The sequence below is a fragment of the Rhinoraja longicauda genome, unplaced genomic scaffold (assembly GCF_053455715.1).
Source record: "Rhinoraja longicauda isolate Sanriku21f unplaced genomic scaffold, sRhiLon1.1 Scf000543, whole genome shotgun sequence".
In the NCBI taxonomy this organism is placed as follows: Eukaryota; Metazoa; Chordata; class Chondrichthyes; order Rajiformes; family Arhynchobatidae; genus Rhinoraja; species Rhinoraja longicauda.
The window spans coordinates 53,923-71,422 of NW_027601759.1; the positions used below are offsets into that span (position 1 = coordinate 53,923).

At 45.9% G+C, this 17,500-nt stretch overlaps 1 protein-coding gene across 1 annotated transcript in view; it reads right to left on the reverse strand.

The window, feature by feature from the left end:
- Positions 1-17,500, reverse strand: part of LOC144591063 (POU domain, class 2, transcription factor 2-like) — a gene marked incomplete at its 5' end in the record, with an annotated part of 20,797 nt that overhangs the window by 923 nt on the left and 2,374 nt on the right. The window contains 2 exons of the mRNA XM_078395397.1: positions 210-389; positions 13,013-13,161. Of these exons, the coding sequence (XP_078251523.1) occupies positions 210-389; positions 13,013-13,161 (329 nt within the window). The remainder of the gene's footprint in view (positions 1-209; positions 390-13,012; positions 13,162-17,500) is intronic.

Here is a 17,500-nt window from a genome sequence, read left to right on the forward strand (position 1 = left end):
CGTGACCTGCGTGGGTTTTCTCCGAGATTTTCAGTTTCCTCTCACACTCCAAAGACGTGCAGGTATGTAGGTTAATTGGCTTGGTAAATGTAAAAACTGTCCCTAGTGGGTGTGGGATTATGTTAGTGTGCGGGGATCACTGGTTGGCGCGGGCTCGGTGGGCCGAAGGGCCTGTGTTTCAAGTCTCTGGAGTGGAAGCGTGCACTCACCATGTGTGTGCTATACACAGGAGCTTTGCTGTGAGTGAGGGAGGTCAGGCCGCTGTTACTCGCGGGGTTAATCCTCTTCTCCTTCTGCCTCCTGTTGCAGAACCAAACCCGAATCACCTCCTTCTCCATTGTCAGCTGGTTGGCTATCAGCTGGACCTCCTCCGATGTCGGCTTCTGGTTCTGTGAGGTGACAGAAACATAGAAACATAGAGACATAGAAACATAGAAACAGAAACAGAAACATAAAACATAGAAACATAGACAAAGAAACAGAAACATAGAAACATGGAGACATAGACAAAGAAACATAAACATAGAAACATAAACATAGAAACATAAACATAGAAACATAGAGACATAGAAACATAAACATAGAAACATAAACATAGAAACATAAACATAGAAACAGAAACATAAACATAGAAACAGAAACATAAACATAGAAACATAAACATAGAAACATAAACATAGAAACATAGAGACATAGAAACATAAACATAGAAACATAAACATAGAAACATAAACATAGAAACATAAACATAGAAACATAAACATAGAAACAGAAACATAAACATAGAAACAGAAACATAAACATAGAAACATAAACATAGAAACATAAACATAGAAACATAAACATAGAAACATAGAGACATAGAAACATAGAAACAGAAACAGAAACATTGAAACATAAACATAGAAACATAAACATAGAAACATAGAGACATAGAAACATAGAAACAGAAACATAAAAACATAAACATAGAAACATAGAGACATAGAAACAGAAACATAAAAACATAAACATAGAAACATAGAGACATAGAAACATAGAAACAGAAACATAAAAACATAAACATAGAAACATAGAGACATAGAAACAGAAACATAAACATAGAAACATAAACATAGAAACATAAACATAGAAACAGAAACATAAACATAGAAACATAAACATAGAAACATAGACACATAAACATAGAAACATAAACATAGAAACATAGAAACAGAAACATAGAATCATAAACATAGAAACATAGAAACAGAAACAAAGAAACATAAACATAGAAACATAGAAAAGGAAGCAGCAGGAGGCCATTCAGCCCTTCGAGCCAGCACCGCCATTCACTGTGATCATGGTTGATCATTCACAATCAGTAACCCGTTCCTGCCTTCTCCCCATATCCCTTGATTCCGTTAGCCCCAAGAGCTAAATCTAACTCTCTTTTGAAAACATCCAGTGAATTGGCCTCCACTGCCTTCTGTGGCAGAGAATTCCACAGATTCACAACTCTCTGGGTGAAAACATATTTCCTCATCTCAGTCCTAAATGGTCGACCCCTTGTTCTTAATGTGGAAGGCAGTGAAGGATGCAAAAAGGAGGTACCGGGACAAGATGGAGTCACAGATGAAGCAGCAGGACACCAGGCACCTTTGGCAGGGGCCAAACTAGCTACAGGTCCAGCACCCCCTCAACCGGAAGTGCCGGCTCCTCCTTAGCTGATGACCTGAACTCTTTTTACGCACGGTTTGAGACGGGTAACACCACCAGCTCGCCGTCTACAAACAGCACCGAGGGGGCGCTGGCTAGCGAGGCTGGAGGGGGATCCACCGCCGCGGATGTGCACACATTCTCGGTGTCCGAGCATGAGGTGAGGTGGGCTCTGACGCGTGTGAACACGAGGAAAGCTGGAGGCCCAGATGGTATATCTGGGCGAGTACTAAAGTCTTGTGTTACTCAGCTTGCTCCAGTGCTCACCACAATATTCAACCTCTCCTTGGCCAAGTCCGTGGTCCCTGCATGCTTCAAAACATCCATCATTGTACCGGTGCCAAAGAATGCCTCTCCAGCGTGTTTAAATGACTACCGACCGGTGGCCCTCACCTTGGTTGTCATGAAATGCTTCGAGAGACTAATCAAGAAGCACATCTGCGCCCTCCTTCCTCGCAACATGGACCCACTACAGTTCGCATACCGTCCGAACAGGTCCACGGATGATGCGTTCTCCCAGGTTCTACACACCGCTCTCTCTCATCTGGACAGCCAGGGGGGCTATGTGAGGATGCTGTTCATTGACTTTAGTTCAGCATTCAACACAATAGTCCCCAGCAGACTGGTTGAGAAGCTGCTGGAACTGGGGCTTAGCACCCCTCTGTGTGCCTGGGTCCTGGACTTTCTCACTGCCAGGCCCCAAGTGGTCAGGATGGGAGAACACACATCTAGCTCCCTCACCCTGAACATAGGATCCCCCCAGGGTTGCGTCCTTAGCCCCCTACTGTACTCCCTGTGGCCAGGTTCAGCTCAAACTCCATCATCAAGTTTGCTGATGACACTGTGGTGGTGGGCCGGATCTCCAACAACGATGAGAAGGCCTACCGGGAGGAGGTGGCTGATCTGGCACTCTGGTGTCAGGTCAATAGTCTTCTCTTGAATGTCACTAAAACAAAGGAGCTAATTGTGGACTTTAGAAGGGCTAAACATCCAAGGACGTACACGCCACTGGAGATAGATGGGTCTACTGTGGATAGGGTGAGCAGTTTTAAATACTTGGGAGTCCACATCACAGAGGATCTGACGTGGGCAACGCACATTGCCGCACTGGTGGGTAAGGCAAAGCAGCGCCTTTACCACCTTAGACAGCTGAGGAAATTCAGAGTGTCTCTGAGGATCCTTCATTGCTTCTACTCTGGGGCTGTAGAGAGCATCCTGTCCGGCAACATTACAGTCTGGTTTGGGAACAGCACTGCCCAGGACAGGAAGGCCCTGCAGAGAGTAGTGCGTTCGGCAGAAAGCACCATGGGAACTACACTCGTCCCCCTGCAGGACCTATACATCAGGAGGTGCAGATCCAGAGCAAGCAAGATCATGAGGGACCCCTGCCACCCCAGCAAGGACTGTTCCAGATGCTACGATCAGGCAAACGCCTCCGCTGTCACGCTGCGAAAACGGAGAGGATGAGACGGAGTTTCTTCCCACAGACCATCAGGACTGTCAACTTTTATAACCCCAGAGACTACACTATAGTAACTTATTAACTTTATTTATATGCTGTAACTGTAATTCTTTTTTGTGCACAATCCGCAGGCTTTGCCACTTTCATTTCACTGCATATCGTGTATGTGTATGTGACAAATAAATTTGACTTGACTTGGCCCCTGATTCTGGACTCCCCCAACATGGGGAACATTTTTCCTGCATCTAGCTTGTCCAACCCCTTAAGAATTTTATATATTTCCATAAGATCCCCTCTCATCATTCTAAATTCCAGTAAATACAAGCCCAGTCGATCCATTCTTTCCTCATATATCTGTCCCGCCATCCCGGGGATTAACCTGGTAAACCTATGCTGCACTCCCTCAATAGCAAGAATATCCTATCCTCAAATTAGGAGACCGAAACAGCACACATTACTCCAGATGTGGTCTCACCAGGGCCCTGTACAACTGCAGAAGGATCTCCTTGCTCCTATACTCAAATCCTCTCGTTATGAAGGCCAACATGCCATTAGCTTTCTTCACTGCCTGCTGTAGCTGCAAGCTTACTTTCAGTGACTGATGTACAAGGACACCCAGGTCTCGCTGCAATTCCCAGTGATACTGATGGAGTTGTGGAAGCAGCCCAGACCATTGTGCCTCAGCCCCAAAACATCAACTTGCAACCGAAAAGCTGGCATTTATCTTGTGAGCACCGTAAGGTCATAAAATCATCAGTGATAGGAGCAGAATTAGGCCATTCGGCCCATCAAGTCCACTCCGCCATTCAATCATGGCAGATCTATCTCTCCCTCCCAACCCCATTCTCCTGCCTTCTCCCCATAACCCCTGACACCCGCACTGATCAAGAATCTATCTACCTCTGCCTTAAATATATCCACTGACTTGTGGCCTCCACAGCCGCCTGTGGCAAAGAATCACACAGATTCACCACCCTCTGACTAAATAAATCTCTCCTCGTCTCCTTCCTAAAAGAACGTCCTTTAATTCTGAGGCTGTGCCCTCTGGTTCTAGACTCTCCCACTAGTGGAAACATCCTCTCCACATCCACGTTTCCTTGAGGTCCCCCCTCATCCTTCTAAACTCCAGTGAGTACAGGCCCAGTGCCCACAAACGCTCATCGTACGTTAACCCACTCATTCCTGGGATCGTTCTGGTAAACCTCCTCTGGACCCTCTCCAGAGCCAGCACATCCTTCCTCAGATACGGGGCCCAGAACTGCTCACAATATTCCATTGCGCTAGAATACAAAAACAGGGATGTAATGCTGAGGCTGTATAAGGCGCTGGTCAGGCCGCACGTGGACCATTGTGAGCAGTTCTGGGCCCTATATCTGAGGAAGGATGTGCTGGCTCTGGAGAGGGTCCAGAGGAGGTTTACAAGAACGATCCCAGGAATGAGTGGGTTAATGTACGATGAGCGTTTGTGGGCACTGGGCCTGTACTCGCTGGAGTTTAGAAGGATGAGGGGGGAACCTCATTGAAACGTACAGAATAGTGAGTGGCCTGGATAGAGTGGATGTGGAGAGGATGTTTCCACTAGTGGGAGAGTCTAGGACCAGAGGGCACAGCCTCAGAATTAAAGGACGTTCCGTTTGGAAGGAGATGAGGATGAATTTCTTTAGCCAGAGGGTGGTGAATCTGTGGTAGTCTTTGCCACAGAAGGCTGTGGAGGCCAAGTCAATGGATATTTTTAAGGTAGAGATAGATTCTTGATTAGTGCGGGTATCAGGGGTTATGGGGAGAAGGCAGGAGAATGGGGTTGTGAGGGAGAGATAGATCAGCCATGAATGAATGGCGGAGTGGACGATACAAAAGTGAGTGATTTTGCAGATACTGAAGATGGTTGTGAATGATTGCAGCAGGATCTGGATCGATTGGCCAGGTGGGCGGAGGAATGGTTGATGGAATTTAATATAGAGAAGTGTGAGGTGTTCAATTTTGGGACGTTGAAGAAGGGCAGGACCTACACTGTAAATGGTAGGCCTTGGGGTAGTGTTGTAGAGCAGAGGAGCACAGGTGCATGTCTAGGAGCACAGGTGCATGGTTCCTTGAAGGTCGAGTCGCAGGTTGATAAGGTGGTCAAAAAGTCTTTTGGCACTTTGGCCTTCATTAGTCAGAGTGTTGAGTATAGAAGTTGGGAGGTCATGTTGCAGTTGTATAAGAAGTTGGTGAGGCCACATCTAGAATATTATGTTCAGTTCTGGGCACCATGTTATAGAAAAGATATTGTCAAGCTTGAAAAGGTTCAGAGAAGATTTACGAGGATGTTGCCAGGACTAGAGGGTGTGAGCTACAGGGAGAGGTTGAGCAGGCTGGGTCTCTATTCCATGGAGCGCAGGAGGATGAGGGGTGATCTTATAGAGGTGCACAAAATCATAAGAGGAATAGATCGGGTAGACGCACAGAGTCTCTTGCCCAGAGTAGGGGAATCGAGGACCAGAGGACTTAGGTTCAAGGTGAAGGGGAAAAGATTTAATAGGAATCTGAGAGGTCACTTTTTCATACAGAGGGTGGTGGGTGTACGGAACAAGGTGCCAAAAGAGCTAAGACCAGTGTAGCTGGGACATGTTGGCCGGTGTGGGTGAGTTGGGCTGAAGGGCCTGTTTCCACACTGTATCACTCTATCTATGGCTAGTGTAGCTGGGACATGTTGGCCGGTGTGAGTGAGTTGGGCTGAAGGGCCTGTTTCCACGGTGTATCACTCTATGTGTAGGAGCCATTTTGTGTTTATTAGTTTTTTTTGCATATTATTATTATTACCTTGTATCCTGCTGTGGTTTGGACACTATAGAGTTAATGGGTTGCTTACGTATGACAATAGACAATAGACAATAGACAATAGGTGCAGGAGTAGGCCATTCAGCCCTTCGAGCCAGCACCGCCATTCAATGCGATCATGGCTGATCACTCTCAATCAGTACCCCGTTCCTGCCTTCTCCCCATACCCCCTCACTCCGCTATCCTTAAGAGCTCTATCCAGCTCTCTCTTGAAAGCATCCAACGAACTGGCCTCCACTGCCTTCTGAGGCAGAGAATTCCACACCTTCACCACCCTCTGACTGAAAAAGTTCTTCCTCATCTCCGTTCTAAATGGCCTACCCCTTATTCTCAAACTGTGGCCCCTTGTTCTGGACTCCCCCAACATTGGGAACATGTTATCTGCCTCTAATGTGTCCAATCCCCTAATTATCTTATATGTTTCAATAAGATCCCCCCTCATCCTTCTAAATTCCAGTGTATACAAGCCCAATCGCTCCAGCCTTTCAACATACGACAGTCCCGCCATTCCGGGAATTAACCTAGTGAACCTACGCTGCACGCCCTCCATAGCAAGAATATCCTTCCTCAAATTTGGAGACCAAAACTGCACACAGTACTCCAGGTGCGGTCTCACCAGGGCCCGGTACAACTGTAGAAGGACCTCTTTGCTCCTATACTCAACTCCTCTTGTTACGAAGGCCAACATTCCATTGGCTTTCTTCACTGCCTGCTGAACCTGCACGCTTCCTTTCATTGACTGATGCACTAGGACACCCAGATCTCGTTGAACTCCCCCTCCTCCTAACTTGACACCATTCAGATAATAATCTGCCTTTCTATTCTTACTTCCAAAGTGAATAACCTCACACTTACCTACATTAAACTGCATCTGCCATGTATCCGCCCACTCACACAACCTGTCCAAGTCACCCTGCAGCCTTATTAAGGCTACCATGGGCTGGGCATGGTAGCCTTACGGCAGTTTGGGACTTGTTGGCAGTGTGAGCCGAGAAGGTGCTGACAGAGGTTCAGCCAAAGGTTCTGCCAAAAGATTCATCAGCCAAGATATAATCGGTTGTAGATCTTATTGACAAGAAGATTAATACAGATTTCCGCCGAAGATAAATCTGGCAGTTCATATCAATCGCATAGACTGTGGTAAGATATGGAATTTTACCGAGCAATCAATAACTAGTCGATGATAAGAGATATGCCAATATGTTATATTGCGACTTCAAATTAAAAAGTCTAACTCAAACGTCGAGAAGGTCTCTGTTATTATTATTGCTTGAGCCAAAAGCTTATCGTTTCACCCGATCTATGCAAGTGGCAACTTCAGAGCTAATTGATAGACGAGAAGCTGGCCGCTACACTATGACTCTACAACTAGTGTAGCTGGGACATGTTGGCCGGTGTGGGTGAGTTGGGCTGAAGGGCCTGTTTCCACGCTGTATCACTCTATGACTCTACGACTAGTGTAGCTGGGACATGTTGGCCGGTGTGGGTGAGTTGGGCTGAAGGGCCTGTTTCCACACTGTATCACTATGACTTGATGGGCCCAATGGCCTAATTCTGCTCCAATCACTTCTGATCTTGTGACTCAGAACAGACACCTCACCACCAACTCAATCTACACTTCAATCTGCCTCGGGCTAGTAGCCAACATAATCAAAGACACTAACTCAACAGGTCAGGTTGTATCCCAGGCGAAAATGTTTAGGGCTGCCCAGTTTATCACAAACCAACTTCCCTTTCATTGAAGAAGTATTCGACCCGAAACGTCACCCATTCCTTCTCTTCCAAGATGCTGCCTGACCTGCTGAGTTACTCCAGCATGTTGTGAATAAATCCCTTTCATTGAAGGTGGACACAAAATGCTGGAGTAACTCAACAGGACAGACAGCATCTCTGAAGAGTAGGAATTCATTGCCTTCATCTACACCTCAAGCTGCCTCGGCAAGGCCAGCAGCATAATCAAGGACCAGTCTCACCCCGGCCACTCCCCCTTCTCCTCTCTCCCATCGGGCAAGAGGTACAGAAGTGTGAAAACGCACACCTCCAGATTCAGGGACAGTTTCTTCCCGGCTGTTATCAGGCAACTGAACCATCCCACCACAGTCAGAGAGCTGTGCTGAACTACAATCTACCTCATTGGTGACCCTCGGACTATCATTGATCGGACTTTGCTGGCTTTACCGTGCACTAAACGTTATTCCCTTTATCATGTAACTGTACACTGTGGACGGCTCGATTGTAATCACGTGTTGTCTTTCCGCTGACTGGTTAGCACGCAACACAAGCTTTACACTGTACCTCGGTACACGGGACAATAAACTAATAAACTCAAACTAAACTAAACTTTACTGGACTTTACCTTGCACCAAACGTTATTCACGTTATTCCCATTATCATGTACAGTATTTGTACACTGGACGGCACAATTGTAATCAGGTATTGCCTTTCATAGAAACATAGAAAATAGGTGCAGGAGGAGGCCATTCAGCCCTTCGAGCCAGCACCGCCATTCATTGTGATCATGGCTGATCGTCCCCAATCTATAATCCGTGCCTGCCTTCTCCCCATATCCCTTGATTCCACTAGCCCCTAGAGCTCTATCTAACGCTCTTTTAAATCCATCCAGTGATTAGGCTTCCACTGCGCTCTGTGGCAGAGAATTCCACACATTCACAACTCTCTGGGTGAAAAGTTTTTTCTCACCTCAATTTTAAATGGCCTTCCCTTTATTCTAAGACTGTGGCCCCTGGTTCTGGAATCCGCCAACATTGGGAACATTTTTCCTACATCTGGCTTGTCCAGTCCTTTTATAATTTCATATGTTTCTATAAGATCCTCTCTCATCCTTCTAAACTTCAGTGAATACAAGCCTAGTCTTTCCAATCTTTCCTCATATGACAGTCCCGCCATCTCAGGGATCAATCTCGTGAACCTATGCTGCACTGCCTCAATTACAAGGATGTCCTTCCTCAAATTAGGAGACCAAAACTGTACACAATACTCCACATGTGGTTTTACCAGGGCCCTATACAACTGCAGAAGAACCTCTTTATTCCTGTACTGAAATCCTCTTGTTATGAAGGCCAACATGCCATTAGCTTTCTTCACTGCCTGCTGTACCTGCACGCCAACTTTCAGTGACTGGTGTACAAGGACACCCAGGTCTCGCTGCACCTCCCCCTTACCTAACCTAACACTATTGAGATAATAATCTGCCTCCTTGTTTTTGCCGCCAAAGTGGATAACCTCACATTTATCTATATTATACTGCATCTGCCACGCATCTGCCCACTCACTCAACCTGTCCAGGTCACCCTGCAACCTCCTAACATCCTCTTTGCAGTTTACACTGCCACCCAGCTTTGTGTCATCTGCAAACTTGCTAGTGTTGCTTCTAATTCCCTCTTCCAAATCATTAATATATATGGTAAACAGTTGCGGCCCCATCACCGAGCCTTGCGGCACTCCACTCGCCACTGCCTGCCATTCTGAAAAGGACCCGTTTACTCCTACTCTTTGCTTCCTGTCTGCCAACCAATTTTCTATCCATATCAACACCCTACCCCCAATACCATGTGGTCTAATTTTGCTCACCAACCGCCCGTGCGGGACCTTATCAAAGGCTTTCTGAAAGTCTAGATACACTACTTCCACTGGCTCCCCTTCATCCATTTTACTTGTCACGTCCTCAAAAAATTCCAGAAGACTAGTCAAGCATGATTTCTCTTTCATAAATCCATGCTGACTTGGACTTATCCTTTTACTGCTATCGAAATAAACCGTTATTACCTCTTTAATAATTGACTCCAGCATCTTTCCCACCACTGATGTCAGGCTAACTGATCTGTAATTTCCCGTTTTCTCTCTCCCTCCTTTCTTGAAAAGTGGGATAACATTAGCTACCCTCCAATCCACAGGAACTGATCCTGAATCTATTGAACATTGGAAAACAATCACCAATGTGTCCACTATTTCTAGAGTCAGCTCCCTGAGGACCCTGGAATGCAGACCACCAGGCCCTGGGGATTTATCATCCTTCAGTCCCATTAGTCTCCCCAATACTATTTCTCGCCTAATGCAAATTTCTTTCAGTTCCTCTAGCCCCCTAGATCCTCTGCCCTCCAGTACATCTGTTTGTGTCTTCCTTAGTGAAGACAGATCCGAAGTACCTGTTCAACTCTTCTGCCATTTCCTTGTTACCCATAATAGTCTCACCCGTGTCTGCCTTCAAGGGACCAACATTTGACTTTGCTACTCTTTTTCTCTTAACACATCTAAAGGATGTTGACTTTCCGCTGACTGGATAGCAGGCAACAAAAGCTTTTCAATGTACATGTGATAATAAACTAAACTAAACTGGGTGTCAAGATGGGTTTCAACCTGAAAAGTCACCTATTCCTTTTCTCCAGCCTGACCCGCTGAGGTACTCCAGATACAGGGACAGTTTCTTCCCAGCTGGTATCAGGTAACGGTTAGGTGGTGCAGCGGTAGAGTTGCTGCCTTACAGCGCATACTGCGCCAGAGACCCAGGTTCGAACTAGTCCATGGCTGCCGGAGGTACGGAGTTTGTACGTTCTCCCCATTTCCTGCGTGGGTTTTCTCCGAGATCTTCAGTTTCCTCTCACATTCCAAAGACGTGCAGGTTTGTAGGTTAATTGGCTTGTAAATGTAAAACTGTCCCTAGTGTGTGTAGGATAGTGTTAGTGTGCAGGGATCGCTAGTCGGCGCGGACTTGGTGGGCCAAAGTGCCTGTTTCCATGCTGTATCTCTAAACTAAACGTGTGTAAACGTGTGATCGTTGGTTGGCATGCTCGCTGGGCCGAAGGGCCTGTTTCCGTGCACTCTATCTCTAAACCAAACTCAATAAAGTATACCTTGAGGAGATTTCGCAGTGGAGCAGACAAGAACTGCAGATGCTGGTTTAAATCAAAAGTTAGACACAAAATGCTGCAGTATCTCAGGGGGACAGGCAGCATCTCTGACACAAAATGCTGGAGTAACTCAGCGGGACAGGCAGCATCTCTTCTCTGAGTCTGAAGAAGGGTCTCGACCGCACCTGGAGTACTGTGTGCAGTTTTGGTCTCCAAATTTGAGGAAGGATATTCTTGCTATTGAGGGCGTGCAGCGTAGGTTCACTAGGTTAATTCCCGGAATGGCAGGACTGTCGTATGTTGAAAGGCTGGAGCGATTGGAATATAGAAGGATGAGGGGGGATTTTATTGAAACATATAAGATAATTAGGGGATTGGACACATTAGAGGCAGGAAACATGTTCCCAATGTTGGGGGAGTCCAGAACAAGGGGCCACAGTTTAAGAATAAGGGGTCGGCCATTTAGAACGGAGATGAGGAAGAACTTTTTCAGTCAGAGAGTGGTGAAGGTGTGGAATTCTCTGCCTCAGAAGGCAGTGGAGGCCAGTTCGTTGGATGCTTTCAAGAGAGAGCTGGATAGAGCTCTTAAGGATAGCGGAGTGAGGGGGTATGGGGAGAAGGCAGGAACGGGGTACTGATTGAGAGTGATCAGCCATGATCGCATTGAATGGCGGTGCGTACAGGCTCGAAGGGCTGAATGGCCTCCTCCTGCACCTATTGTCTATTGTCTATTGTCGACCCGAAACGTCTCCAGAGATGCTGCCTGTCCCGCTGAGTTACTCCAGCACTTTGTGTCTATCTTCTATAAAGAATACCTTGGGCATGCAAGCAAAGAATTTCACTGTGACTTGTTACATGTGATAATAAGGTATTCAATTCATGCATTCATTCATTTACACATTAATTAATTAATTAATTCATTCATTCATTCATTCATTCATTCATTCATTCATTCATTCATTATCATTCATTTATTTATTCATTCAATCATTCATTCATTATCTATCTTTATCATTCTTTTTCATTCATTCATCCCTTTATCATTCCTTCATTCATTCCTTTATCATTCATTCATTCATTAACATAGAAACATAAAAAATAGGTGCAGGGGGAGGCCATTTGGCCCTTTGAGCCAGCACCGCCATTCATTGTAATCATGACTGATCATCCACAATCAATAACCCGTGCCTGCCTTCTCCCCATATCCTTTGATTCCGCTAGCCCTTAGAGCTCTCTCTAACCCTCTTTTAAATTCATCCTGTGAATTGGCCTCCATTGCCTTCTGTGGCAGAATTCCAGATTCACAACTCTCTGGGTGAAAATGTTCCTTCTCACCTCAGTTTTAAATGGCTTCCCCTTTATTCTTAGACTGTGGCCCCCGTTTCTGGACTCCCCCAACATTGGGAACATTTTTCCTGCATCTAGCTTGTCCAGTCCTTTTATAATTTTATACGTTTCTATAAGATCCCCTCTCATCCTTCTAAACTCCAGTGAATACAAGCCTAGTCTTTCCAATCTTTCCTCATATGACAGTCCCGCCATCGCAGAGATCAATCTCGTGATACGCTGCACTGCCTCAATTACAAGGATGTCCTTCCTCAAATTAGGAGACCAAAACTGTACACAATATTCCAGATGTGGTCTTACCAGGGCCCTGTACAACTGCAGAAGAACCTCTTTACTCCTATACTGAAATCCTCTCTTTATGAAGGCCAACAAGCCATTAGCTTTCTTCACTGCCTGCTGTACCTGCACGCCAACTTTCAGTGACTGGTGTACAAGGACACCCAGGTCTCACTGCACCTCCCCCTTACCTAACCTGACACCATTGAGATAATAATCTGCCTCCTTGTTTTTGCCACCAAAGTGGATAACCTCACATTTATCTACATTATACTGCATCTGCCATGCATCTGCCCACTCACTCAACCTGTCCAGGTCACCCTGCAACCTCCAAACATCCTCTTCGCAGTTCACACTGCCACCCAGCTTTGTGTCATCCGCAAACTTGCTGGTGTTGCTTCTAATTCCTTCATCCAAATCATTAATATATATGGTAAACAGTTGCGGCTCCAACACCGAGCCTTGCGGCACTCATTCATTCATTCCTTCATTCATTCATTCCTCCATTCCTTCATTCCTTCCTTCCTTCCACTGATCTTACCGCCAGGAAGTTCTTTTCTAAGGCCACTCGGATATTGGTCTCGATGCTGGTTCTCTTCTTGCGACGCCGCCCGCCCATTCCCTCCATGCCGATGATTGGCGTGCCCAGAGTGTTGGGACTCGGTAGGGTGGAATCGGCCGACATGTTTTCTACAGGAGACAAGGTGGCTCAGTGATCTCCAAGTGTTCCACGTCGTAAGGCCATAAGGGACAGGAGCAGAATTAGGCCATTCAGTCCATCGAGTTCCACATGGTAGGTTGATTAAGAAGGTTACATCGTTGGGTATTAATAGTGAGGTTGCAAGATGGATTCAATGGCTGAATGGGAGATACCAGAGGGTAACGGTTGACAATTGTATGTCAGGTTGGAGGCCAGTGTCTAGTGGAGTACCCCAAGGATCTGTGTTTGGTCCACTGTTGTTTGTCATTTACATTAATGATCTGGATGATGGTGTGGCAAATTGGATTAGTAAATATGCAGATGATACTAAGATAGGTGGAGTAGTTGATAGTGAGGTAGATTTTCAAAGTCTACAGAGAGACTTGGGCCTTTTGGAAGGGTGGGCTGAAAGATGGCAGATGGAGTTTAATGCTGATAAGTGTGAGGTGCTGCATTTTGGTAGGACAAATCAAAATAGGACGTACAGGGTAAATGGGAGGGAATTGAGGAATGCAGTGGAACAGAGGGATCTGGGAATAACTGTGCATTGTTCCCTGAAGGTGGAATCTCATGTGGATAGGGTGGTGAAGAAGACGTTTGGTATGCTTGCCTTTATAAATCAGAGCACCGAATATAGAAGTTGGGATGTAATGTTGAAATTGTACAGGGCATTGGTGAGGCCGAATCTGGAGTATGGTGTGCAGTTCTGGTCGCCAAATTATAGGAAGGATGTCGACAAAATGGAGAGAGTACAGAGGAGATTTACTAGAATGTTGCCTGGGTTTCAGCACTTAAGCTACAGAGAGAGGTTGAACAGGTTGGGTCTTTATTCTTTGGAGCGTAGAAGGTTGAGGGGGGACTTGATAGAGGTTTTTAAAATTTTAAGAGGGACGGACAGAGTTGACGTGGGTAGGCTTTTCCCCTTGAGAGTAGGGAAGATTCCAACAAGGGGACATAACTTTAGAATTGAGGGACAAAAGTTTAGGGGTAACATGAGGGGTAACTTCTTTACTCAGAGGGTGGTGGCTGTATGGAATGGGCTTCCGGTGGAAGTGGTGGAGGCAGGCTCGATTTTATTATTTAAGAGTAAATTGGATAGGTATATGGATAGGAGGGGATTGGAGGGTTATGGTCTGAGTGCAGGTAGATGAGACTAGGTCAGGGAGAATGGTCGGCGTGGACTGGTAGGGCCGAACGGGCCTGTTTCCGTGCTGTAGTTGTTATATGGTTATATGGTTATATGAGTCTACTCCGCCATTCAATCGTGGCCGAATCAAGAATCCATCTATTTCCATCTTAAACATATCCACTGACTTGGCCTCCACAGCCTTCTGTGGCAATGAATTCCACAGATCAACACCCTCTGACTAAAGAATTTCTCCTCGTCTCCTTCCGAAAAGAAAGTCTAATTCTGAGGCTGTGACCTCCAGTCCTAGACTCTCCCACTGGTGGAAACAAAGACATAGAAAATAGGTGCAGGAGGAGGCCATTCGGCCCTTCGAGCCAGCACCGCCATTCTTTGTGATCACGGCTGATCATCTACAATCAGTAACCCGTGCCTGCCTTCTCCCCATATCCCTTGATTCCACTAGCCCCTAGAGCTCTATCTAAATCTCTTTTAAATCCATCCAGTGAATCGGCCTCCACTGCCCTCTGTGGCAGAGAATTCCATAAATTCACAACTCTCTGAGTGAAAAAGTTTCTTCGCACCTCAGTTTTAAATGGCCTCTCCTTTATTCTTAGACTGTGTGGCCCCTGGTTCTGGACTCCCCCAACATTGGGAACATGTTTCCTGCATCTAGCTTGTCCAGTCCTTTTATAATTTTATATGTCTCCATAAGATACCCTCTCATCCTTCTAAACTGCAGTGAATAAAAGCCCAGTCTTTACAATCTTTCCTCATATGACAGTCCCGCCATCCCGAGGATCAACCTGGTGAACCTACGCTGCACTGCCTCAATAGCAAGGATGTCCTTCCTCAAATTAGGAGACCAAAATTGCACACAATACTCCAGGTGTGGACTCACCAGGTCCTTATGCAACTGCAGAAGAACCTCTTTACTCCTATACTGAAATCCTCTTGTTATGAAGGTTAACAAGCCATTAGGTTTCTTCACTACCTGCTGTACCTGCATGCCAACTTTCAGTGACTGGTGTACAAGGACATCCAGGTCTTACCTAACCTAACACCATTGAGATAATAATTTGCCTCCTTGTTTTTGCCGCCAAAGTGGATAACCTCGCATTTATCTACATTATACTGCATCTGCCACGCATCTGCCCACTCACTCAACCTGTCCAAGTCACCCTGCAACCTCCTAACATCCTCTTCGCAGTTCACACTGCCACCCAGCTTTGTGTCATCTGCAAACTTGCTAGTGTTACTTCTAATTCCATCATCCAAATCATTAATATATATTGTAAACAGTTGCGGCCCCATCACCGAGCCTTGCGGCACTCCACTCGCCACTGCCTGCCATTCTGAAAAGGACCCGTTAATTCCTACTTTGCTTCCTGTCTGCCAACCAATTCTCTATCCATGTCAACACCCTACCCCCAATACCATGTGCTCTAATTTTGCTCACCAACCTCCCGTGTGGGACCTTATCAAAGATTTTCTGAAAGTCTAGATACACTACATCCACTGGATCCCCTTCATCCATTTTACTTGTCACATCCTCAAAAAATTCCAGATTAGTCAAGCAAGATTTCCCTTTCATAAATCCATGCTGACTTGAACCAATCCTTTTACCGCTTATCTTTATCTTTAATAATTGACTCCAGCATCTTCCCCACCACCGATGTCAGGCTAACTGGTCTGTAATTCCTTGTTTTCTCTCTCACTCCTTTCTTGAAAAGTGGGATAACATTAGCTACCCTTCAATCCACAGGAACTGATCCTGAATCTATTGAACATTGGAAAATGATCACCAATGCGTCCACGATTTATTGAGGCACCTCCTTGAGTACCCTGGGATGCAGATCATCAGGCCCAGGGGATTTATCAACCTTCAGTCCCATCAGTCTACCCAATGCTATTTCTCCCCTAATGCAAATTTCTTTCAATTCCTCTACCCCCCTAGATCCTCTGTCCTCTAGTACATCTGGGAGATTGTTTGTGTCTTCCTTAGTGAAGACAGATCTGAAGTACCTGTTCAACTCTGCTGCCATTTAGACAATAGACAATAGGTGCAGGAGGAGGCCATTCAGCCCTTTGAGCCAGCACCGCCGTTCAATATGATCATGGCTGATCATTCACAATCAGTACCCCGTTCCTGCCTTCTCCCCATACCACCTGACTCCGCTATCTTTAAGAGCTCTATCTAGCTCTCTCTTGAAAGCATCCAGAGAATTGGCCTCCACTGCCTTCTGCGGCAGAGAATTCCACAGATTTACAACTCTCCGAGTGAAAAAGTTTTTCCTCATCTCCGTTCTAAATGGTCTCCCCTTATTCTTAAACTGTGGCCCCTGGTTCTGGACTCCCCCAACATTGGGAATGTGTTTCCTGCCTCTAACGTGTCCAATCCCTTAATAATCATATGGTTTCAATAAGATCCCCTCTCGTCCTTCCAAATTCCAGTGTATACAAGCCTACTGTCCCCGCTGACATCAGTCTGAAGAAGGGTCTCGACCCGAAACGTCACCCATTCAGTCTCTCCTGAGATGCTGCCTGACCTGCTGAGTTACTCCAGCATTTTGTGAAATAAATAGCCTAGTTACCCATAATAATTTCACCCGTTTCTGTCTTCAAGGGAACCACATTTTTCTTTACTAATCTTTTTCTCTTGACATACCTAAAGAAGCTTTCACTATCCTTCCTTATTTCTTGGCCAGCTTCCCCTCGTACTTCATCTTTTCAGCCCGGATTGCCCTTTTTGTTTCCTTCTGTTGTCCTATGAAAGTTTCCCAATCCTCTGGCTTCCCGCTACTCTTTGCTGTGTTATACATCTTTTCTTTTAGTTTTATTCCATCCCTAACTTCCCTTGTCAGCCACGGTTGCCTCCTACTCCCCTAAGAATCTTTCTGCCTCTTTGGAATGAAATTATCCTGCTTCTTCCGCTTTAGGCCTCTCCACATCCACTCTATCCAGGCCGCTCACTATTCTGTACGTTTCAATGAGGTCCCCCCTCATCCTTCTAAACTCCAGCGCCCAGTGCCGACAAACGCTCATCGTACGTTAACCCACTCATTCCTGGGATCGTTCTTGTAAACCTCCTCTGGACCCTCTCCAGACCAAGCACATCCTTCCTCAGATATAGGGCCAAAATTGCTCACAATGGTCCACGTGTGGCCTGACCAGCGCCTTATACAGCCTCAGCAACACATTCA